The 25998-nt window shown below is 44.2% G+C and overlaps 2 protein-coding genes across 3 annotated transcripts; one reads left to right on the top strand and one right to left on the bottom strand.

Annotated features, from left to right (window-relative positions):
* Positions 1-6456: 6456 nt before the first annotated feature.
* Positions 6457-8055, top strand: LOC109175032 (peroxidase 5-like). 2 transcript variants are annotated; one of them, XM_019324289.1, is made up of 4 exons: positions 6457-6861; positions 6944-7135; positions 7220-7385; positions 7538-8055. In XM_019324289.1, the coding sequence occupies exons 1-4, from the start codon at positions 6616-6618 to the stop codon at positions 7948-7950; spliced, it is 1017 nt and encodes a 338-aa protein (XP_019179834.1). In that variant the 5' UTR covers positions 6457-6615; the 3' UTR covers positions 7951-8055. The 2 variants fall into 2 exon arrangements, with proteins under 2 accessions (XP_019179834.1, XP_019179833.1); XM_019324288.1 differs by having other exon boundaries at positions 6458-6867.
* A 21-nt stretch (positions 8056-8076) lies between these two features.
* Positions 8077-9616, bottom strand: LOC109175033. The gene is made up of 3 exons (XM_019324290.1): positions 9282-9616; positions 8535-8621; positions 8077-8454 (listed from the first exon to the last, which is right to left on the bottom strand). Exons 1-3 carry the CDS (start codon positions 9537-9539, stop codon positions 8314-8316), a joined length of 486 nt encoding a protein of 161 aa, XP_019179835.1. The 5' UTR covers positions 9540-9616; the 3' UTR covers positions 8077-8313.
* Positions 9617-25998: the final 16382 nt, after the last annotated feature.

Genomic DNA, 25998 nt, shown 5'->3' with positions numbered 1-25998 from the left:
TTCAAGAGAATAAGAGAGCCTTTTATGACCTTCAGAACTCCACCTTCAGCTATGTACTTGCACCCCAAAGATTCCAAGGTGCCCAAGGATATCAGATTGCGTTTCAAATCAGGAATATACCGAACATTGATAAGAGTCCTGATAACATTATCATGAGTTTTAATCTGAACACTTCCAATTCCACTAACCTTGCATTGGGTATCATTACCCAGCAAGACAACTCCACCATCAACCGGTTCCAGAGAAATGAACCAATCTTTGTGGGGACACATGTGGAATGTACAACCAGAGTCCAAAATCCACTCGGTTTCACTCCGTTTTTCACCGGAGCTAACAGATAACAAAACATCGCCTTCTGAATCACTTTCAACAACACTAGCTTCAGCGGACTTCTTTTCTCTCTCTTGCTTGTTTTTCAACTTGAAGCATTCAGTCACATCATGACCATGCTTCTTGCAATACTTACAGGATTTGTTGGACTTGGATCTAGATTTTTTATTGCTACTCTCTGTTTCAAGTGAATGACCCCTTACAGTCAAGCCTTCACCTTTGTCCTCAGACTTAATGTCAAAGTCAAACTTTTCTTTGGACAATAGGTTTGACTTAACATTCTCGAAAGTAAGGGTATCACTACTATTACCATACAGCATAATTTCTTTGAAATGCTTGTATGATTTAGGGAGAGAAACAAGCAATAAAACAGCACGATCCTCATCGTCAATTATGACATCAATATTTTCCAAGTCCAATAAAATAGAATTGAATTCATCTAAGTGAGACTTAATAGAAGTACCTTCCGTCATACGGATTGTGTACAGACGCTCCTTCAGGCGTAGCGTATTCGCCAGAGTTTTGGCCATGTAAAGCGCATCCAGCTTGGACCATAAATCTGACGCAGTCGTCTCACTTAATACCTCACGTAGAACCTCTTTAGACAGGCACAAAAGAATGGTTGAACGTGCTTTGTCATCCAGATCTTCCCAACCTACATCTGTCATTGTAGCAGGTTTCTTCTTCTTCCCAGCTAGCGCTTTCTTCAAACCGTTCTGGGTTAGAACGGCTTCCATCTGAACCTTCCAGATAGAAAAGCTAATTTTCCCGTCGAACTTTTCGATATCGAACTTGGTAACAGTTGACATCTTTGAAAATAATTCTCAATTAAACCGCTCTGATACCACTTGTTAGGAATATAGCGGAATAATGCGGAAGCGAAGAATCGAAAATTGAGAATTATAGAAGTTAAATAATAGGAATAAGGAAAATATAAAATGAAGAAATTCTAAAATAACAAATGAATAAATATATATATATATATATATATATATATATATATATATATATATTAATAATCTCAAATGAGCATACAAAAGAGAATATATATATATATATATATATATATATATATATATATATATATGTATACTATGTGTATACGTGAGAAGACAATAAAGAGGAAATAAATGAATTCAATTAATTGATGTAAGAATGAGTGATTAACTACAAAGCAATACTGCTATTTATACTCTAAATTAAAAGAAGCAAGAAATGCGGTAAATGTGTGGAACCAAAAAAGGAGACTTGCAGTACATGGGAGCAATATGTGGACAATGGGAACACGTTGCATGGTGAGTGGCTGGTTAATTTGAGCCATATTTTAACACGCCTCTTATATAATAATAGGGAAGGGATCAGGTGCGGGTGGTGCTTCCCGTGCGGTTGTGCGGGTGGACTCACATTAAGCATTATTACACTGGCGCACTTTAAGTACATAACATACGTACATTAAATACACAAACAAAATACATTCAGAACACAAATTCACGCACCTTAAGCACAAAAGTCACACATCTTAAGCGCAACCCTCACGCACCTTAAGCACAAAAGCACACGTACCTTAAGTTTTAACAACAACTCACATTAAGTACACACTCACGCACATTAAGTACAAAACTCATGCACTTTAAAGTTTCAACACCAACTCAATTAAATACACACTCACGCACATTAAGCACAAAACTCACACACCTTATACACAAGACTCACGCACATTAAACATTAACATTAAGCATTACACACTCACGCACATTAATCACCCGCACGGGAGACACTTACCCGAGAGGGCTCATTTAAAGGAGCCCAAAGATACTCATGACCACCCCAACTTCCAAAGGCATTTTCGGGGACTAGCCTCCTTCCTTCTTTCTTCGATCGGAATACTCATGACTTGCCCATCCGATTCCCCAATTGGATAGGCAAGTTTATTTAAGTGGAGCCTTGAGGCTTTCTTTTTATAGGAGCCTCAAGGCTCCACACCCACTTTACCCACCGATGTGGGTAAAGTAGGTGGTTATTCTTTTTATTTTTTTATTTATTTTTTTATTATTATAATTATATGAGTAAATACCTAAAATGGTTCCTCGACTATAGCTAAATTCACAAATTGGTCCTTGACTTTCAATTTTAATCAATTAAGTCCTTAACTTTACAATTTTGACACGATTTGGTTCTCCATCTATTTGACTATTTGTTGACCGTGATCGACGATCTCTAGAAGAACCTCCAGCTCTCGTCGGAGCACGTGGAGGCCTCCAGGATGACGTTGCACCGGTTCGGAAACACGTCGTCTTCTTCGCTCTGGTACGAACTCAACTACATTGAATCCAAAGGGAGGATGAAGAAAGGCAACCGGATTTGGTAGATTGCTTTCGGCAGTGGATTCAAATGTAACAGTGCGGTCTGGAAATGCAACCGGAACCTTAAAAATCCGACGATGGACCATGAAATTACATATATATCCTCAAAAATCACAGTCAACAAACGGTCAAATAGACAGGGGACCAAATTGTGTTAAAATTGCAAAGTTAAGGACTTAATTGGTTGAAATTGAAAGTCGATGATCAATTTGTGAATTTAGCTATAGTCGAGGGACTATTTTGGGTATTTACTCTAATTATATTATGAAATATGTGTATGTTTTTATAGGTCATTTAGGGTCCGTTTGGAAAGCAGGAAAATGACTTCTGGAAAATGACTTCTGGAAAATGAGTCATTTTCCAGAAAACATTTTTCTTTCCGGTATTTGGTTGCACAGCAGAAAATTGTCTTTGTGTGTTTGGTTCATTTTCCAGAAAATGAGCAGGAAAATGACAAAAATCCAAAAGAAAATAATATTCATTTCTTTCCAATAAATATTATAATATTCATTGCAACCCAATAAATATTCGTTAAACACTAATAATAAGTAATCCAAATTCGGCGGCCGGCGGTGATGTTAGTCTCTAAAATATTCATTTCAATAATTATAAGCATAATTTTTAACAATTGTCCAGACTGCATCTCTCTACAGATTATCTCTTCCCATAAACCATCTCTTTCGCAAATTGATTTCAAGTGTAGATACAAATCAGATCTCGCGGTGGTGAATAGCAGATCCGGCGGCGAAGCAACAACCATCGAACCTTTGTCTCCCTGTTTCTGGACTTGGGTTTCTTCATCTGTCTTCCTCTCCGGCGAGTCCTCCGTCTCCGGCGTACTATTTGCAGCGGCAAGCAACAGTGGCATCTCTCTCGCTCGCCGTATAGAAAGCATCTCCGGCAGTGCAACAACGGATCCGGCGAGCAGTCCAATGTCTTCTCCTTTTTTCCGGCGAAGTAGTCTGTGTGGCAGCAACGACGAGCAGATCGACGGCGATGGTATTAGTCTCCGGCGGTGCAGCTTCTCTTTTTGGTGTTGATGGAGGCTTGACGTCTCTGGCTGTTGAAGAGAAGAAAGAGTGGAAAATGACTTCCCCCCAAAAAAAGGGGAAGTCATTTTCCATAAAATTGCCTTCCTTTTCCATTGACTTCTACCCCATTTTCCTTTGACCAGTCATTTTCCATGTAGCCAAACACCAAAAACCCGGAAAATGACTTCCAGAAGTCATTTTCCGGGTTTCCAAACACACCCTTAACTATTAACATCAAACTACTAATTTTACTAAATATTTTTTTACCCACTAATCGTCAATTGCCAAACATGGCCAAAATGAAATGTATAACATTTAAAGTAAATTATATACCTCTATTAGTACACAAAAAATGGACAAAAATCAAGGACATAATTTGAATTGACACATATTATAAACACATACCTTGCAATTTCATAAACAATTAGCTTAACCCGGAGTGGTAGCTTAGATGGTATATGAGCTCTTTTCGTGTGGAGAATTTCGGAGTAATCTGGATTTAATTCTTATAAGTTACAATTCCCATCGGGCCAACTTCCAATCTCTCTGAGCAAATAGGGATTAGTTTGGTGGACTTGGGCCGAGATTAAAACTCTAGATTACTTTCAATTCGATGAAATTTAATTAAACTTGATCGAGACTAAATCTTTTTTTTTTTTTAATACAATAGAGAAGAAAAGACAAGAAATTAAAAACTACAGAAACAAGATCACACAACTCTAACAAAATTCAAGGCCAACAGAGAACAGTGTCTATGAATACCATCCAAACGGTCGTCATAGAAGTCACGAGCTGCTATATACATTTTTTACTGTTAAAAATTGTTGTAATAATAATATCAAAACAGCTGAAATATTTACAGTTGTAATTAAAATGGAGGACCAAATTAGCACTTTAATTTCACAATAGCAACAAACTGGTCCCTTCTTTTCCTTTTATCTTATGTCTGCCTCTTCCATATTAAACTCCATCCCTCTGCCAGTAACACTCTGGCAATTTACTAAAATCAGATAACAATTTTTTTTATTTTTTATTTTTGAGTTGAAACGATAATTATAATGATATAAGGAAAAATCATTATTTTGATCCTTCAATTATTTTTCAATTGTCAATTTTGTCTCTAATTTTTAATTTAAACAAATTGACCCTCCAATTGTTATAAATTTCATCAATTAAATCCCCTAGTCACTATTCTGTCAGTCAGCACTTAATTAATCTAGAGGATTTAATTGACGAAATTTAAAACAATTAGAGGGTCAATTCGTTCAAATTGAAAATTAGAAACCAAATTGACAGTTACAAAACAATTGAGGAACCAAAACAATGATTTTCTCATGATATAATTATAATCGCTATTTCTTGAGAAAAAAAAATCATGAATAACCAATATCAAACTCCTCTTGAAATGATTATAGGGGTGTTTGGCAAATAGCTGCTAGCGGATCGGTTTAGCGGGTTTGATTAGCTGATAGCATTAGCTGGTTGTAGAAAGATAATTAGTAAATTAGTTGTTAGCTGATAGTTGATTACATGCAAAATGATCTTTAAGAGTATAATTTATTTCTTAAAAAGCTTATTGAAAAAGCTACTTTGAACAACTTTTTGAATTTTAACATTTTAGAGTAATAAGCTGTTACAAAAAACTGATTAACCAAACACTCATATTGACTATCCAAGTCAAACAGCTAATAGTGGTCAAATAAACCAAAATTAACTGATAAACTAACTATGGTTGGTAAACATGTCTAACTTTCTTATAAGTAGAATAGCCCATCCCCAATAATAGAAAGCCAATTCAAATAATGAAATAGGTTTATTTATTTCTATAAATATTTTTATTCATTTTTTTAGTATTATTGACTATGTTACCATGTAATATTTCATACATATTTTTTTAACTTATTAAAGCAGAAAGAGTCAAGTATTCCTAATCTATCTTATGAATCGAACTTGATGGAAACACACCTAGCAACTTGACCATGTGGGTACAGAGGGAGTTAGTTAAGGATTCATTGTCAAAGGCTTAGAGGCTAATCTTATTCCATATATCAATCAAACGTTTTATTATGTTGCATTCTATTGTATTTTTCTCCTTTTTGATTTTGTTAATTCAAGGATTTGTCCAAAAAGCCTATGGAGATAGAAGAAACTATTTTTATTTTTGTTTTTTGTTTTAAATTACCAGTGTAGTGGCCAAGCACCTTGTGCTTAGATGGCATGTAGTGTCTTCTCCCATATGAGAAGTCATGAGATCGAATATCAGTGATGACATTTATTCTTTCTTCTCGAGCCTGGAGAATCCATGGTTACAAAAGGCGTTACTGCCCTAGTCGGTGGCCGGGTCGAATAATAATAATAAAGTGTAGTCATACTAAATCATTTAAAAAAATACTTGGTCAAAATGGGCATCGACTTGGGCAACAACTCGGCCACCGCCCTAAACCATTAAAAAAACATTCGGTCGAGTTGGGTGCTGACTTGGCCGAGTTAGGCGGCAACTCGACCAAGTCGGGCACACCTAATCGGCAGACTAAAAGGTGCATAGGGGTGAAATTCCCTCAGCCGCCTAGACCGATTTTTACAGCACTAGGGGAATTCAATGTGGCTTATATAGATTCCTTTAACAAAAAACAAGATTGTTAATTTAAGAACAAATATTCGTGTTGCAAATATAACAAAACTCGACAAACCCACCATTCTCCTATTCTGCATGAGAGCACAAGTTACAGCTATGAGGATGCTAGAAAGAAGAAAATACAGCGGCCCTATAGACCTTGTCCATATATATCCATTTCTAATAATGTAGAAATCTTTGTCTATATATAAAGAGTACACAATTATGGGTTCAACCTCAACCTCAAGTCATACACTCTGGGAAGGGAGCTAGGGATATGATAAACAAACAAATGAAGAAAGAAATGAGTTCAAGAAACCTAAGTTGTTGCAGTAGCTTAGCTCTGACAATGATTCTGCTTTCATGTCACCCCATTGTGTTGGAAGCTAAGTTGCAAGTTGGGTTTTACCGAAACTCGTGCAGGGCGGCTGAGCTTGTTGTCAAAGATGAAGTCCGGAAAGCGTTCTTTCGTGACAGGGGAGTGGCTGCTGGGCTTGTCAGGGTGCATTTCCATGACTGCTTTGTAAGGGTGAGCAGATTATACATATATATACGCAATATTTCGCTTATAATATAGATTCAAACTCTATATGTATACCTGGCAGGGCTGTGATGGCTCGGTGCTCATAGATTCCACTCCTGCAAACAAAGCAGAGAAGGATTCTCCCGCGAATAATCCAAGCCTGAGGGGATTCGAGGTCATCGACAAAGCAAAGGCTAGGCTGGAATCCATATGTAAAGGAGTTGTGTCATGTGCTGATATATTGGCTTTTGCAGCCAGAGATAGTGTAGAGATAGTAAGAATTTTCAATGTTATATATACATATATATATATATATACAGAATAGTAAGTAGTTTTCACACTTACAGTAACACTGCAGACTGGAGGGCTTGGCTATGATGTTCCGGCTGGAAGAAGAGATGGCCATATTTCTTTAGCTTCTGAGGTTGCCAACAATTTGCCAACGCCTTTCTTTAACGTCGATCAGCTTACCACACTCTTTTGCAACAAGGGATTCACGCAAAAAGAAATGGTTACGCTCTCCGGTAAGGAGGGATTTGAAAGTTAGAAGAGATTAGTATTTATCTAATTGAAGCATGTGCTCCATCTCAACTAAAAGCCTAAGCTCATAGTTGGATTGCACGTTAATGGCTATATGCTCAACATATCTGACTGATATATACATATTTACATGCAGGAGCACACACCATCGGGCGTTCTCACTGCACGTCGTTCAGCAACAGGCTATACAATTTTAACACGACGACGGGGCAAGACTCCAGCCTAGATCCCCTCTATGCAGCTAAACTGAAACAACAGTGCCCGCAAGGCAGTAAGGATCCAAATCTGGTGGTGCAAATGGACCCTGCAACCCCGGCCATCTTTGATGTTGCCTACTACACCAATGTTTTAGCGAACCGGGGTCTCTTAACCTCAGATCAAACGCTGCTCACAGATCCATCCACTGCAAAACAAGTCAGTCAGAATGCTCGAGCCCCGTTTCGCTGGAAAAGTAAATTTGCTGCTGCAATGGTGAAGATGGGTAAACTTGGTGTCCTGACAGGGAATGCCGGGGAAATTCGAGCCAATTGTAGAGTGGTTAATCACTGAAGATCAGAAGAGTGCAGGGTGTTGACCAATTTAGAACTTTAAGAGTTTTTGTATCAAGTCCTGTATGTTAATCTACAAGAATGTTTAAGTTTAAGTGTTGAGTTTGATTGAGGAGGAAATTATGGCCAAGGAATAATCTTTCTTCCATCCACCAATTTCATATTAGCGTTCAAAAATATCTACAAAGAAACTAAGTTAGAGGAATGGCTGCACCGCATATACCTCTACGTTTATAGCTAAAACTTCACGGTCCAAACGGCCAACAATACAGGACAAAGACAAGACTAGACCTAAAATGCCCTGTTGACTTGTAAAAGCACACAAAATGCTGGACAGTGAAGGATAAAGACACGCGACCTTTGCTTAAGGTTGTATCCTCGCTTGCTTCCTCGTTTCCCGTCGCTGATGTTTCCAACCTTCGGTGTTTACTGCGTGACAATGTGGATATGTTCCGTGGGTCCAAAGATTACATGGAGCAGCGACATCGCACACATAGCAATAGCACTGATCAAGAACATTTGGGACTTGGTCAAATTACGGTAAATACATTTCTTGAAGAGAATTAAGGTACAAAATCATATTACCAGTTTACAGTGCTTCTCATGAGGTGTAGTGCCATAGGGAAACTCCACACACACATACCTTGCATGTGGGAAATCTCTACATGCCACCTGTATACACCCATCAAGAAATACAGTCACAAATTCAAGAAAAGTGAAATAAATGAAAAAAAAAAAAAAAATTGGTATCCAAAGCATAAGACCATTGATCACTTAAAACATAAAAGCTTATTACATAAACCAAGAACATCAATTTTCACAGGTAAATCAAGAAATGATTATTTACCACCACAAAGAAATTGTTTTTACTGCATTCACAAAATTGAAAGTCACAGAAGAAAGAAAAGATTGCACCAGTGATCAATAACCATTTTCATTAGTATATCAAGAAATGATTATTAACCAGAAAGCAAACAGAATTCATGGATTATATCCACTACAGACACAAAAATGAGAATCACAGAAGAGTAAAAGCAATAAAAATCAATAACAATTTTCACAAGTAAATGAAATGAATATTTACCAGAAAACAAAGAAACAAGAAAAATGAAATCAAGAATTATAATCAACAATAAATCTCCCATTCCCATATATATACAGAATCAATAACTATACTCTAGTACTCTAATACTCAGAAAATTACGAATAGCATAACAAACCAAATGGATAAAGAAGAAAAACCCTCCAAATTCAAAACAAAACAACGAAAACCTAGTTCAAAAACTAAAAAACAAATACAACCCAGTTTCAAGAAGATTGAAATGAGCATACATTGCCTTTTTCGGCGACGACAGCGATCTCAGGATCGAGATTCTCAGAAACAGGGCGAGAGGAATCGTAAGGATCAAAATCAAGGATAAAGCATTCCTCTTTGTTATCAAACTCCTTCAATTGCTCTCTCCTTTTGAGACAAAAGATTTGCCTTAAGGGAGTGCCCTGCTGCTCATCCTCCAAATCAGTCTCCGGGGAAGAAGACACATCTACCACCGCTCCAAGCTTCCTGATTTTCGCATTTCTCTTGCAACCCATTTTCGGAGACTTTCCACTTTCCACTCCCCACACTCACCGCGCAACGTTAATCTTTGCTGTTTGATTTGAATTTCGAATTAGGCTCCGAGGAGAAGATTAATAGCGCAGTTCTCTGAAATAGAAGCTTGGAATGGGCCTTACACCATCAAAGCCCACCACATATAAAATAAAATCTTTTTTTTTTTCCAATTATTTATTTATCAAATATTTTAATCACTTGTATAATAAATATCATGGTTGTAAAAATCGATCTAGGCGTCTCTAGACCATGGCGATTTCCTCCCTAGGCGCCCGCTTAGGTTACCGGCAGTCTAGGCGTCCGCCTAGCGCCTAACTCGGCCGATTTGGCCGCCTAGCGTCTAAGTTAGTCGAGTTAACTCGTCCATTTCGGTCGAGTTAACCCGATCGGCTCGACCTATTATTTTATTATTATATATGTGTGTGTGCGCGCGCGCATATCAGATATATATAATATGACATATATACACTCGTAGATTAGTTTGATACTTTGAATCTTTGGATGATTGAAGTGTTTGAGTATTTTTAAATTTTAATTTTGTTTTAATGTTTTTTTTTTGAAAATCATTGTTTTGATGTTATGACTTATGAATTATCATTAATTCATTTATTTGGATGTGTTATTTGATTAAATTAAATGTTGAAAACAACCCCATTAAAATTGTCAAACTGCAGCCCGCTTGTATTAATTTTTTTTTTAAATTCTAAATATGTAATATTACTAATATCTAAATTCTAAAAGTCTAAAAAATAAAAAAAAAAATAAAAAATAAAAAACCCTAAGTCCCTAACTCCTCAGTAAGACAATAAGACAGACAGACAGTAACTCCTTAGTCCTTAGTCTTACTCCCGTCTCCCTAAAGTAGTTATGAACTTTTGTAATTTTTAACTCTCTATTATGTTGAATTTTTATGTTTTGGACTCTATGGTATCATCGACTCATCGTTGTCATGATGAACTAATTTGTATTATTTACTTATGAATAAGTGTTTTAAGTAGATAATATTTAAGTTATTAACATAGTCATTGATACTGCTAATTCTACGTAAGCAATATAAATAACACAAGACCAAGTAAAGCAAGTAAGTCTTTATTGATCAAGGTAGAGTTCCTAAGTACAATCTACTTGGTTGCACTGAGTACCGACTGACTGCGGTCGGGAGTCTCTAGTTACAACCTATCGATTGTCCAAAAATCCTCTACACTGTAGCTACTGTGGGTACTTATAGCCGCTGTGCCGGAGACAAGATCCCAGCCGCTCGGCATGTCTTCCACGTAGCCACCACGTGCCATCCTCCTGGGTGCCCTGCCTGTCGATGTAAAGAGCCGCCACGTGCCTCTAGTCAGCTCCCTCGCCGAAGGACTACCGCTCGGGGTTGACACCATCGCTCGGGCAACTCCCGGTCGGTTCCCGACCGGATTCTTCTCGAGGAGCCCGACCTGTTACCTGCAAAGACAGAGAGAAAAGGACAAAAGGCTCCTCGGTCGTGGTGAAGCTATGTCGGTCGGGATATTCCCTACCAAGAGCCCCCCAGCCCGGGCCTTTTTGATCAGTCGGGAAAAAACGGGACGGGATGAAGAAGCCCAACCGTCAGCCACCAAGCCGACCCGCCAGCTGTCATTCCCTCCTACGCCACGTGCCAGCCTCTGCCGGCCTCGGCGATCCCATCCGTCGCCTCGGATTCAGCGCGGGTCGTGTCAGGCAAGTTGGCCCATTTCCCGCCTAAATGCCCTCCTATAAATAGGCCCTTGAGGCCCTCATTTGAACTTTCCTCACTCTTTCGCACCAGTCGGTACCCTCAGAGAGTCCCGAGCAGAGCAGCTTAGCAAGGCAGTCGAGCAAGCAAACTTCAACTTTCAAGCTTCAAACTTCAGTCTTCCTTCAATCGGTAAGCTCTCAACCCTCCTCTTTACTTTAGGCTCTCACTTATAGGTAGAACTGCTAGGTCAACTAACTGTCCCGGACGTCTCAAGTCCTTACTAACTCCGACCGACCTTTAGGTAGATCGATATGACGGACTCAGACAGTCAAAACGCCTCGATTGCTGATTACGACGAGGAGGTCGAGCACATCAGCGACGAGGAAGTGGACATTATGTCCTACACCCCAGACGCTAGTCCCCGAGCGACGTCAGCCCCCGAGCAAGCCGCCGAGCGAGACAACGCATCAAGCTCCTCTGGATCGTCAAGCTCAAGCTCGAGCGGATCGGGGAGCTCCAGCGAAGAAGAGGAAGAGAGGACCACGTCAAGCGGGCGGGGTTCTCCAACCGAGGGCGTCAGGGAAACGCCTACCCGGGTGGTTGGGGACCACCCGGAAGCTGCTCCTCGAGGGGGCGATCGAGAAAATACCCCCGAGCAGACCGAAGAAGACCCGGCCGGGCTGGCTACACCAGCCGTCGAGCTCGAATTCCTGAATAGCGAGAGTGTCGAGCAAGAGATGAGCCTGCTGACCAAAGGCGAAGCGACTCGGATTGCTGGAATACTCCGGGGTCGGGCAGAGTTCGACACGAGCCGGCAGCTGGGAAACGTGATCGACAGGCATCGGGGCAAGTGGATCGGGATGCACTACGACTCCCTGATGGCCCCGATCGCCATTCCCTTCACCCCCCTCCTGAACGCCTTCTTGGCCTATTACAGGGTCGTCCCGGCCCAGATCTGCCCGAACGCACATCGGATCCTGGCCTGCTTCCCACAGATATGCGCTCGGCACGAGGCCGAGTGCACGATGGAGTTGTTTAACTTCATCTACCAGATCAAGGTTCTCCCGGGCCGCTACGGGGGTGGGTTCCTGATGCTGCAATCCCGGGCCGACATGTGTGCAATCAAGGGGCTGCCCGGGAACAACAAGGGGTGGAAAAATAGGATTTTCTCCCTTAAGTACGAGCCCTGGATCTTCCCGGTCGATCGCGTCTGGAGCACACATTTTCGGAAACAAGTGGTGCCGGCCGCGACTCAGGCGCTCAAGGAGACGGTCACTCGGATCTCGAGTGAAGTACACGAGTACTCCATCTTCCGGACGGCCGAGAGTCTCGCAGCCGCGAAGCTCCCGCCCCCCACGTACGAGCTAAGCGAGAAGTACCTGCCCGTACCGATGGGCGTGACGGTCGCCAAGCCGTCGAAACGAAAGAAGAAAGGTTTAGCTCGAGCTGTTCTTCCCGACCTAGCTTTATTTCTTGAACGAACTAACCCTGCTCTTGTTTTGCAGCTATGGCCGAGTTCGGTGATGAAGACACCGCCCTTCCCCCGCCCACGAAGATCTCCCTCGGCGGGAAGAAGAAGGCCAAGACCAAGGCGGCCGGGGAGAAGGAGATCCCATCTGCCCGACCTCTGAGCGCCTCGACCGTGACGACGGGCGAGGGCTTCATCGTCGAGCAGCCCGACGTTCTGGTCACCCGGGTGGAGGTCGCCCGGGGCAAGGAGAAGGTCGCCGACCAGGGCGCGACCGAGGCGGGCAGCCTGAAGCGGCGCCGGGAGCAGCACAGCCCGAGCCCTTCGGCCGGGCGGGAGAGGGAGCCTACATCCGTGCTGGCACGGATCGGCAATGCCGCGCCAGCCCGAGCGGACCTGGGGAAGATGACCCCGGCCCAGGTGGCTGAACGGATCGGCCACGATCTGGCCGAGGTGAGTTTCCCAACTTGTAATCTCCTTTGCCCAAGTATCTTTGACCGGGATAACCGAACGTTCCTTGTCTTTGCAGATTTCCCGGGCGACCCAACTTCTTCAGGGTCAAGCAATGCTGGCCGAGGAGGCTGATCACCACAAGAAGACGGCCGCTCGCCGTCTGAAGGAGATCAAGGAGCTCCAGGCCGAGCTGGAGAAGACGCAGAAGGCCCTGAAGAAGGGTGACGAGGAGCGGGTCCTCGCCGAGAAGGTCGCCAGTCGGGCGATTGGAGAGGCCCAGGAGCTGAAGGCCCAGCTCGAGAATCCGAGCGACCTGGCGCGGGCGGCCTTCAAGGACAAGGACCTGGGCTCGGCCTTCCTCACTGAAGCCCGGGGAACAGCGGTCGGGGAAGAGCTGATCGTCTCGTTCGGCCGCTGGGGTTTTACGGCCGGGAAGCGGAAGATGCTCGAACGAGTCCGCACCCGGCTGGAGCAAGCTTTGGATGGGGAGGACCTTCAGCTGGTCCTCTCGGTCTTGCCCCCAGACCTAGCCGATCCCGGTCCCTCTCCTTTCGCCCCAAAAGCCAAGGCGTCTGAGGCCGGGGCATCAACAGCGGCCACCCCGAGCGGAAAGGAACCGGCTGCCGGAGCCCGGGAGATGAAGAGGTAGAATAAGCTCCTTTCTTCTTCTTCTTTTTTGTAAAGGACCATTGATCGGGAGCCCGGTCCCGAGTTGTACCGGGCAACTTTTTGTTTGTTAATGAAATTTATTTTTTGGTTCCATCTTGCGTCGCTCGTTCTTTCTTTTCGCACTTTTATCTTTAACCGCGCAAGCGTTGACCCTTAACTCTCGACCTCGCGGCCTTGCGGCCCGACTTCGCACATACTGATCTCAATCACTCGACCCCCTGGCCTTTAAACCCGGTCTCGCAATATTCGATCCGCTTAACGCCCGACCTTACGACCTTATGGCCTGGTCGTGCGTTCGATGTTTCGACTTAAAAACTGGCCAACCAATCGGGTTTACCCGATCTCCGGGCCTTTGTCGAAAAAATTTTCAAGCCTCTACGGTCGGAATGTAACCGAGCGACGGGCCGAGAACAAGCAAGCCTCTATGGTCGGAATGTAACCGAGCGACGGGCCTTGTACCGTACTTTCTTATCCCAGCCCCCACACTATTGTGCGCTCGAGGCACGAGTGGGTGCGATAGTGGACAGAAGTTGGACGGATCGGGGAATAATGCTGAGAGCTCCTGGCTTCCCCGATCGGTGGCGTGACTTGAGTGTCCGCCAATATGGAGCGCATTTTGACCGGTCGATAGATTTCGCCCGATCGATGAATGCTGAACTGAGCTGCTGATGACAAGGGTGAAAGAAAATAACCGATCGTGCCGCCGCATACAAACGGTCGAGCAATCATTGATCGTATATACATTAAACTTTCCCGCTCACAGGCGGTTGAATTAATTTTACAACCATAAAATCTACATAGAAATGACGACCGGGACTAACTCGCAGGTCCAGCCCCCACTTCGTCTAAAAATACAAAAAATAGGCTAATGCCTAAAAAGAACGAGGTGCTCGGAATTCCAAGTCCCCTCTAATAGCCGACCCGTCGTTGTCTCTAGTCGGTATGTACCCGGCCGTATGACAGCGTTGATGATGTACGGCCCTTCCCAGTTCTGAGCTAGCTTTCCGCCCTCTAGAGGTTGGCTGGCCTCCCTTCGTCGTAGAACGTAGTCTCCGACTTGAAAATAACGAGGGTTGACCCGAACGTCTTTCGAGCTCTTGACGCGCTTCTGGTACTCGGCCATACGCCGAGCGGCTAGCTCCCTTTTTTCTTCGACCGCATCGAGATCCACAGCCATGGCATGTTCATTGTCCTCCGCGTTGTAGGTTCTCTCTCGATCGGTCGGGATCCAAGCCTCGATCGGGAGCCGGGCTTCAGCTCCGTAAACCAGGGCGAAAGGGGTCTCCGAAGTAGCTTCCCTCGGGGTCGTCCGATAAGTCCATAAGACATATGGCAACTCATCGGCCCAACTACGACCGGCCGAGTGTAACTTCTTTTTCAGACCTTCCAGTATCGTCCGGTTAGCATTTTCCACCTGACCGTTTCCCTGCGGGTAAGCTACCGACGACCGGACGTGAGTCGTCCCGATCGTGGCTAAGAAATTTTGAAAGTACTGGCTTACGAACTGGCGGCCGTTGTCGCTGATGAGATGCACGGGCACACCAAAGCGGGAAACCACATTCCTCCAAAGGAACCGAGCACACTGCTGAGATGTGATCGTGGCTAAGGGCTCGGCTTCTATCCACTTGGAGAAGTAATCAACGGCGACGATCACAAACCTTCTCCGACCGGACAGCTGAGGAAAGGGGCCCAAGATTTCCACCCCCCACCTAGCGAAAGGAATTGCGGTCGTGACTGGCTGGTAGAAGGTTGCCGGTCGACCAGGCATCCGGGCGTACAGTTGGCACGTCTCACATTCCCGAGCTAACTTCTCACAGTCTAGCTGGAGGGACGGCCAATAGTACCCGATCAGCATGATACGACGGGCCAGCGATCGGCCTCCTTGATGTGAGGAGCAAATTCCCGAGTGAAGCTCCTTCATCACTAAATCAGCCTCAAACGCGGTTAAGCAGCGCATGAGGGGACCTCCATACGATCGTCGATATAGACGGCCGTCCAAGACCTGGAACCTCGGGGCTCTCAACTTGGCTTTTCGAGCACGCTGCGGGTCGTCCGGAAGTCGACCGTGCTCGAGAAATTCCTTCAGATCGGTGATCCAACTATCTTCCGCCGGTTGAATTGGATTGACTGGTAAACGATGGATACTATGTCTCGGGATCACCAAGATCCGGGCTATCTTTGACATGTGTTCCGGGGCGTCTTGGGCCAATTTGGACAAGATGTCCGCATCGGCATTATCCAATCGGGGTATGTGCCGGACGGTGTACCCCCGGAACTGTGCAAGCTTCTCCATGGCGAGGTCTCGGTATAGTTGTAGACGTTCTCCGTTAACCTCATAATCTCCGAGAACTTGCCCGACCACGAGCGCAGAATCTGTTTGGGCTCGGATGTATTCAGCCCCCAAGTCCCGAGCGCATTGCAAGCCATTCACGAAAGCTTCGTACTCGGCTTCGTTGTTGGTTGGGTGGAACTGGTACATGAGAGCAAAATAGACTTTGAATCCTTCTGGGCTCGTGACTACCACACCTCCGCCTGCCCCTTTCTTGCTACTTGACCCGTCAGTAGCTAGTGACCACCACTCGGCCTCGGGATCCTCAACCTCGGGGGGTCGGGTATCCCGGGCGGTGCACTCGACCAAGAAATCTGCCAGAGCCTGACCTTTGATTGCTGGTCTCGGTCGGTATTCGATCGCGTACTGGGTCAGCATTAACGCCCACTTAACTAGGCGACCGGATGAAGAGGCGGTGCGGAGGACTGGTCCGATCGGCTGATCAGTCAACACGCGAATTGCTCGACCCTGGAAGTAGGGAGCCAACTTCTTCGCAGCAATATAGAGGGCGTAGACGACCTTCTCTAACCGGGAGTACCGGAGCTCGGGCCCATGTAGCGCGTGGCTTACATAGTACACCGGTCGCTGGACCCCTTCCGGATCGGTTCGGCACAATACTGCGCTTACTGCACGATCGGAGACGGCGAGGTATACGTCTAGCTCTTCTCCGAGCTCGGGCTTTGAGAGCACAATAGGTGACATGAGGTACTCCTTCAACTCATCAAAAGCTGCTCGGCACTCTTCGTCCCAGACGAACCCATTAACTTTTCGCAATACCTTGAAGAAAGGTAAAGCGCGCTCGGCTAACTTGGAGAGGAACCGGCTGAGGGCTGCCAACCGACCGGTCAATTGCTGGACCTCCCGAACGGTAGAAGGTGGTTGCATGTCCAGAATCGCTTTAACTTTGGCCGGGTTGGGCTCAATTCCCCTCTTGGTCATCATGTAGCCGAGGAACTTGCCGGTCTGAACCGCGAACGTGCACTTGGTCGGGTTCAGCCGCAACTGGTACTTCCTCATGATCTGGAAGCACTCCCGGAGGTCTCGAGTGTGGTCGGATCGGTCCCGACTCTTTACCAGCATATCATCAATATAAGCCTCCATCGTCCGGCCCAATAGATCGGCGAAGAGCATATTGACCATCCTCTGGTAGGTCGCTCCTGCATTTCGGAGGCCGAACGGCATCACTCGATAGCAATACAGCCCGTCCGGGGTCACGAAGGCTGTTTTGCTCTCGTCTTCATGGTGCATCATGATCTGATGATACCCCTTGAAGGCATCCATGAAGCTCATCAACTCGGCCCCGGCCGTCTCGTCGACCATCTGGTGAATGCTCGGTAGTGGATACGGGTCGAGCGGACAGGCTTTGTTGAGGTCCGTGAAATCAATGCACATCCTCCAAGCCGGGGGCTTCGGAACAAGGACAATATTAGCCACCCACTCGGGGTAGATCACCGGTCGGATGTGCTCGATCGCCGCCATCTTTTTGACTTCCTCCCTGACAAATTCGCGGCGATCGGAGGAGAGATGTCGTGTTTTCTGCACGACCGGCCTCGCTGCGGGATCGACGGCTAGCTTATGGCAAATGACCGATCGATCAATCCCGGGCATGTCCTCGGGTCCCCACGCAAAAATATCAGCATACTCCCTGAGTATGCTCAGAACCTCTGCTCGGAGCTCGGGGGTGAGGGCCCGGCCAATCTTAATCTTCCTATCCGGGCGGTCCTCGGACAGGGGGACTTCTTCTATCTCTTCGGAAGGTTCGGGTTGCTCCTTCCGTTCTTTAGCCTCCTCCTTGGCTATAGTGTTCACCCGGGAAGACGGACCGGAATCGCGTCTGTTGACCGCTCGGGTGTAGCACTTCCGGGCGGACTGGACATCGCCACGGACCACACCGACCCCATTGGGGGTGGGGAACTTCATGCAGAGATGGGGCATGGAAATTATCCCACCGATCTTCATGATGGCGGGTCGGCCTAGGATGATGTTGTGGACGCAATGGAGGTTGACCACAACGAACTCCAGCTCTGTCCTGATCGACTTCGGGGGGGTGCCGATCTCGACCGGGAGAGTGATTTTGCCTTCGGGGTAAATGAGGGCCCCGGTAAATCCCGACAGTGGTACACCGACCGGAGTCAGCTCCTTCCTGTCGAGGCCAAGCTTCTCGAACACGTCCAAGTATAGGACGTTCACACTGCTACCCGTGTCCACCATAACCCTCTGGACGTCCGTTCCCTTGACGTCGATTGTGACCACGAGCGCTTCCATGCCGTGGTCACTGCTGCTAGGTTGGTCCTCTAAGGTGAAGGTTATGGGCTCCATTTTTTGTCTTTTCCCGGTCTCTCGGGAATCCACAATCGCAACCGGGCAATTCGTCCTCGGCTGGGAAGCGTCTTCTAGGCCACCAAATATGACATGGATGGTGGGCTTGCCGACCGGGCGACTGCTGGTCGGGGGATCAGGGTCCCGTCGGTCTTCATGACGATCGTCCCTTCGATCGTCTCTTCGGTTCTGACCCGACCGATCAGAGCGGTGATGAGATCGCCTGTGATCCCTCCGATCGGTATTCCTCTTGCTTTCCTCTCTCTTCCCCACGCACTTGTCCAATTTTCCCAAATTGAGCAAATCTTCCAACAATTGGCGCAAGTGGGTACACTCCTCGGTATCATGCCCGGCGCATCGATGGTAAGCACAGTGCTTACTCTTATCAGAGCCGTCTCGATCGGGATGGGGGAGTTTGATGAGATTGCAGGATTGGGCATACTGCATGGCCTCCGCTGCAGATCGGTTTAAGGCCGTAAACTCACCAGGCCTGGTGCGGGATCGGGGATGATCGTCTCCCGATCGATGTTCCGCCCGGCCGGCCGGTTTACGGGAGGAAGAGCCGACCTCCTGCAAGCGCTTAACGGCATTCGCCTCACCTGCGTTGGCGTAATCCGTGACCCTTCGGAGGGCCTCCTCATATGTGGTCGGGGGGTGGAGGATAAAGTCCTGGTACAGATACCCCGCCCGGAGGGAGATGTGAAGCATGTGAGTGGCGGTCGCATCATCCATGGGCTCGACCTCTCCGACCGCTGCTTTCCACTTGACGAGGAAGTCGGTCAAGCTTTCCCCTTCCAACTGCTTGGCCTTCTCGAGGTACATATAGGACTTCCTCACTACTTTGGAAGTAATGAACTTCCGTACAAACTTGATCGCCAGGGTCTCAAATTTGTCGATCGACCCCGGGGGCAAGGTGCGGAACCACTCTGCTGCCCGACCGGTGAGGGTTGAGTAGAAGGCCCTGCACATCACGGCGTCTGAAACGCCCTTCAGCATCATATTGCTGAAAAAATCATTCACGTGAGCCTCAGGATCTGTCCGACCGTCGTAACTCTTCTCTCCCGAGACCTTTAAGTCGAGCGGGTAAGGCTGAGCCATCACCGCGGCCGTGAAAGGCGTCTGGTGTAGGGTCGATCGCTCGGCCGGGGGTGCTGTAGGATACGCACTCCTGAGCTGCGCAACTTCGGCCTGGAGATTGTAGAGCAATCCTCGGGTCTCATTGAGCTCGGCGTTCTGGGCGGCTTGGGCGGTATCCCGAGCGCGTCGACGTCGATGTGATCTCGACCCGCTGTACCCGGATGAAGCCTCGTGGCTAGCTTCCTGCATTTGTAGATCCTCTTGCCTGGGATTCGGGTCCTGGGGTCCCAGACGCTGGCGCATCTCTGGTCGTAGACGATCAAAAGCTACCGCACGGGCAACCTCTTCAGGGTCCTCCGCTTGAACGGCCTGAGCTGGTGCCTCCATCGCATCGGCACCCCCCGACCCCAACCGCGAATGAGCCGAGCGTCGAGCCCGGGAAGTGGACTGACGCTGCGGCTCTACTTGTGCGATCGGTGGTACTGGAGGGGCGGCGGCTGGAGCTGTGTAGGCAGGCGTATATGGTGGATAACCAACCGGGGGAGTGTAGCACATCGGTTGGCTTGGCCAATACCCGTATGGTGGAGGTGGGACCGGGTACGGGTACTGGGCGGGATACATCATCGGCTGCTGCTGGTATGGCAGACCGGGTGGTGGGTATCCCGGTTGTATGTAATTCACCGGTTGCTGGGCGGCCGGGTATGTATTTGACGGATGTGGTGGTGAGAGATTGAGGTTGAGGTCCATCGTCTGACCTTGCTGTTGGGTAGCATAGTGGTCGGAGGAGCTCGCCGCATCCGCCTGGTCGTCGGCGAAGTTGTTATGTGCCCACGGATACATGTTGGTATGGTGACCGGGTGCTCGTCAAGACGTTGGCTTGTTGCACGGTCCCCACAGACGGCGCCAAAATGATACTGCTAATTCTACGTAAGCAATATAAATAACACAAGACCAAGTAAAGCAAGTAAGTCTTTATTGATCAAGGTAGAGTTCCTAAGTACAATCTACTTGGTTGCACTGAGTACCGACTGACTGCGGTCGGGAGTCTCTAGTTACAACCTATCGATTGTCCAAAAATCCTCTACACTGTAGCTACTGTGGGTACTTATAGCCGCTGTGCCGGAGACAAGATCCCAGCCGCTCGGCATGTCTTCCACGTAGCCACCACGTGCCATCCTCCTGGGTGCCCTGCCTGTCGATGTAAAGAGCCGCCACGTGCCTCTAGTCAGCTCCCTCGCCGAAGGACTACCGCTCGGGGTTGACACCATCGCTCGGGCAACTCCCGGTCGGTTCCCGACCGGGTTCTTCTCGATGAGCCCGACCTGTTACCTGCAAAGACAAAGAGAAAAGGACAAAAGGCTCCTCGGTCGTGGTGAAGCTATGTCGGTCGGGATATTCCCTACCAGTCATGTACTCATATTAGAGACTTAGAGTTTAGATTTTAGGGACACATGAATACATGATATCAAAAATAAAAATAAAAATAAATAAAAAAATAGGCGGGCTAGGCGGGGGCCCGCGGGCTTAAGGAGGGGCGGGGCGGGCTGCCCCTACCTAAGCCCGTTTCCTTGGCGGGCTTTTTAGCCCGCCCCGCCAAAAGGCGGGCTTTGGCGGCCCCGCCCCGCTAGCCCGTATTGACAGCTCTAGCCTAGACCGCCTAGGCGCTAGGCGCTGTCCGGGCGCCCGACTAGCGCCTAGCGCCTACTGCAACCATGATAAATATAAATATTTTTTTACAATATAAACTTGAAAATATTTCTATTATTTTATTTTATTTGATCACAACATACAAATTAATTTTTATTTAATTAACTAGTAACATTACACGAATAGTCCAATATCCAATGTATATATTTTTAAATTAGTGTTTCAGAATTTATCAAAATATCATTCGGTATGCTTACGTATATCAATGCAAGATTATCAATTTAGTTTTGTATGTATTTGTATAGATATTGATAGATGCAGATATGTAGATATATAACATTCTATAACTGATTTTGTTTTTGGTAAGACTGTATTTTAAACCTATTCTCAAAGTTGTGCTCTTTAAAATCATGGCGTGCATAGCTTTAGGTAATACCGTAATATTCTCAGAGAAAAGATTTTAATGTAATAGGAAATGAAGGAAATATTTTATGAAGGCATATATACAGATTTCAAAATTACAAAGTTTTCTTTCAAAAAAATTACAACTTAGGAAAGGAATATAAAAATTAAAAGCTTTACTAAAATTAAGTTTTTGCAACCTAAAGTATTAGTTTTTAATTAAATAATGGAAAATTTGCAATTTTAATCCTTCAATTATTGCATGTTATGAAATTCAATCCTCAACTGTTAATAAAGACCTGGTAATTAAGGACACGACCCGTTAACACGACACGAAACTGAACAGGAAAATAACAAGTTAGTGTTTAGCATTAATGTGTCCCGGATCAACGGGTTGACTCGTTAAGGACCCGTTATGTTCGTGTCTTAACAGGTCAACTCGTTAAATCTATTAAGAACTCGTTTAGCATGTTAATAGGTTAACTTGTTTACTCAAACATGTTTATAACCCGCTAAGAACCATTGTCATGAATAAGATTACAAAAGATATCATGAACATGACTAAGTATGAATTTACTACATTAGGCCAATATCTTATACCAATTATTGATGTTCAACAATATGAAATTTGAATTTATTATTATTTTTTTTTGTGTTCAATTTTATTCTAAAAACTAGTATGGACTTTTTAATTATGATTTTTGGACACTATTTTACCATTTTATGAATGTTATAAATTGAATATTTTTTTAGTTTGTTTGATGGATTGAATTGTAGGTTTTATTTCTTTTTAATATAATTTAACTTTAAATTTTAGTTTTTTAATATATTAATAGGTTGAGCTGGTTTAAATGAGTTTCGTGTCATATCGTGTCGACATGATCCGAAACCTGTTAAAAAACGTGTCAATTGGAAGGGGTAAATTAGTCACTCCACTTGCATATGTATTATTGACCGTATATTGATCATCTCTATACGCGATATATACATACTCTCAATCCCTTGTTTATCTCTTAGTTCTCAGCATTGGTCGTAGAGTTGTTTATCTCATGGAAGCCCTAGCGTGTTAACCGTAGATCCCCATTTGCTGAGTGATCGTATCAGTAAGCGTTCCTCTGAGATGTTTAGAAGGTATATCAGCTAAAGCTCGTCATCTTCAAGAAGACAAGAATACATATATGGTGAGTTGGTTTCCATTCCAAATTGTCAATGTGGGCAACACTTGAAGCTTCAAACATCTTGGACAGATTTAAGAAGGTATTGGGTGTGCTCAATCGAAAATGTGAGTGTTTTAAGAATTGTACAGATTTAGTTTTTGTTCCAGTTGAATGTAATTTTTTTGGGTTTATTTTTGTTGTGTTTGTTGTTTAATTTTTTGTATGAGCAATTTTTGTTCCAGATTTTGTGAGCAATTTTTGTTCCACTTTTGTTGTGTGAGTAATTTTTGTTCGAGTTTAACTTTTGGTATTTGCATGAATTGTTGTTTAAGTTTAATTCCAACCGTATTTAAATTTTTAAGTTTTAAACTTTATGCTTTTTTTGTTGTAGGGAAGGAAAATGTGTGGTTTTGTGAGGTGGTATGATCCGCCGATGTGCGCAAGGTCAAGAAGAATTATTCCTAGGCTATTGAGAAGGATCAATCGAAATGAAGAAGAGATTGCAAGACTGAAAACAAGGCTACAAGCTTGTGCAAATGTTACTGTCAAAATAAGCAAGGACATGGCAAGGTTATTAGGATATTTGGTGTTAATGTAGTATGCATTGTGTTATTTGTAGTAGCAGCAGTGAATGTACCTAGAAAAAACAAGAACCTTATGTTGAATGTTTGAACTTTAGGGCTTAAGCTTAGAAAATGGAACTTGCCTATAAACTTCTATGCAAGTGTGTGAATAAGAAATCAACTTTTTGGTAGTAGTTGTGGTTATGTTTAACTACATAAAGTTCTAAAATTCCATTTACATAATATTACCACTAAACATCAAAAGTCAAGTTTGTCAAAAAACCATCTAGAAACAACCAATCATCTATATCAAAATTGGTTGTTTCATACAGAAATTAAATATTGCATGTTGTTCATTACGACTCTGTTGTAATACAGAAATTAAATATTGCATGTTGTTATCACTACTCTACTGTAATTACTACCAGAGGGCAGAAATTTTATTAAAGCAAGTGATTAGTGTTTCAATTTAAATGAGATTATTACCAGAAGATTAAAAAAAAAAAAAAAAAAAAAAAAAAAAAAAAAAAAAAAAACCTGAAATTTTAGAGAGAAGTTGTGATGAAAGACAGAGTAAGAGATAACTTTTGCCAATAAAATAACCATCTGGAAACAATCATCCATATCAAAAGCCAATGTTGTAAAATAACCATCTCAAAAGACAATGCTATAAAATAACCATATGGAAACAATCATCCATATCAAAAGACAATGTTGTAAAATAACCATCCATGACTAAAAGTGTAATTAGTTCCCATTACACATCAAAAGTCAATTTTGTCATCAAAACACATAACATAAAGTTCAAAATAGACTAGTTCACTAGGTTACATCATATGATATCCAAAATAGTTTATAAAAGTGACTAGGTTACATCATATGATATCCAAAAAGCAGTGAGTACACATCAACTAATCCAAATTTATTGGGTCTTTGTCATTCCCCAGAATTTAGACTTGAATGTGGATGATAATCTTGTAGCATACTTCTTCACTGGTTGTTTCTTCCTATCTGACTTCATTGGAGCTATTCTTTTTCTTGGGATATTGGGTTGCATGACTTGTTTCCCTTTACTCCCTTCTTCTTGTTCAACTACACATACTACAAGTGTAAATCGGTAGGTAAAATACTCTATTAAAATTGAAGGAATGGACTAGAGTAAAACTTACAATGAACTGTTATGACTGGAATTTCCATACTGCTACTTAGTGAAGCCCCTACAAGACATAACATACCTTAATCAATATTGGTTCTTAGGGAAAACAGAAAATTGAATTTCATAACAAACCTAGTTACTGGAATGTAATAGCATACCTCCATCAATGTCCTGTGTCTGAATTTCGATTTGGTGCCAATGTGCATCCAAAACATCATCTGGAATCTCCCATTGATTATCTTCAACTTCAGGTTGAGTAATAACATCAGGTTCATCAGCAATAGCAGCACCATGTGTGGTAGCAGCAGCCTGGACAGTAGCAGCAGCCTGGAAAATAGCAGAAACTTGGACAGTAACAGCAGCCTAGAGTTGAGGTTGATCAGCCTGGACAGTAGCAGCAGCTACTCCTCTTGATGTTCTTCTTGTGAACTGCAAAAAGTTTATGTTGCTTACTAATGCAAATAGATTATGACTGTAATGTAATAAAAAAAATACAAACTATCTAACCTGATTGGCAGGCCTCATAGTAGGGTATTTTGGACATTTTCTGCTGTTATGACCTAATTCTTTACATTTTTTGCAATGTAAAGCAACATGTCTTCTTGACAAATGCACACCATCATTACTGATCTCACCTTTAGACTTCATTCTCAATTTTCTAAGTCTTCCAGCTTTTGCTTTATAGAATGGTGGCAATGGAAGTTGTCTACTTGTGAGAGGCCAATCTTCATAACCTGACATTGGATTTATACATCCCTCATAAGTTTTCAAGTATGTGGAAATCAAGTAGCATGAATCCACATAATGCCAAATAGGTCATTTTCCATGTTTCATCCAGATTGCACAGACTGCAGGTTGTCAAGGGATTCCAGTTAGGTCCCATTTCCTACAAGGACAAGCTCTTCTACCTAAATCAACAGTAAACTGCTCAGATTGTCCCTGTGATCTCAAAGAGCATTGGAGAACACTAATAGCCAATTAGTCCTCCTGCAAGCTTATCAATGTCATCTATTTTTCTCACAATATTTGGACAAACTATTCCACTCCATTCAGTAGCTTTTACATCTAAACTCAAATAGCCTTAACATTATTGTTTTTTTCCTAATTATCTCCAAGCAATTAATCACAGGGTTTTCCCTAGCTGTCAAGATAATTGCATTGAATGATTCTGAAATGTTATTAACCAACATGTCACAACTGGAAGTTCCTGTGAAGTGGGATCTATTCCATTCAGATGGGTGTTTATCAGCAAGCCAAGCAAAGGCATCTTCATCTAGATTTCTTAACTCTTGTAGAGCCACAGTAAAGTTATTGACTGTAGTGGCCCTTGCTGCTTTCCACAAGGCATCTTTGATTGTTTTTGCTGTGAAACCAGCCACCCTCATGTTACAGTGCAGGTGTCTAACACAGAATCTATGCCTAACTCCTGGTAACACAATTTCAAAGGCTAGTATGAAACCCTTTTGCTTGTTGGACATCATTGTGAACTCATTCTGAACCA

This window comes from Ipomoea nil, unplaced genomic scaffold, assembly GCF_001879475.1.
Source record: "Ipomoea nil cultivar Tokyo-kokei standard unplaced genomic scaffold, Asagao_1.1 scaffold0681, whole genome shotgun sequence".
NCBI classification, from domain to species: Eukaryota; Viridiplantae; Streptophyta; class Magnoliopsida; order Solanales; family Convolvulaceae; genus Ipomoea; species Ipomoea nil.
Note: the sequence above shows the minus strand (reverse complement) of the source record. Positions and strands in the feature narration are given on the sequence as shown.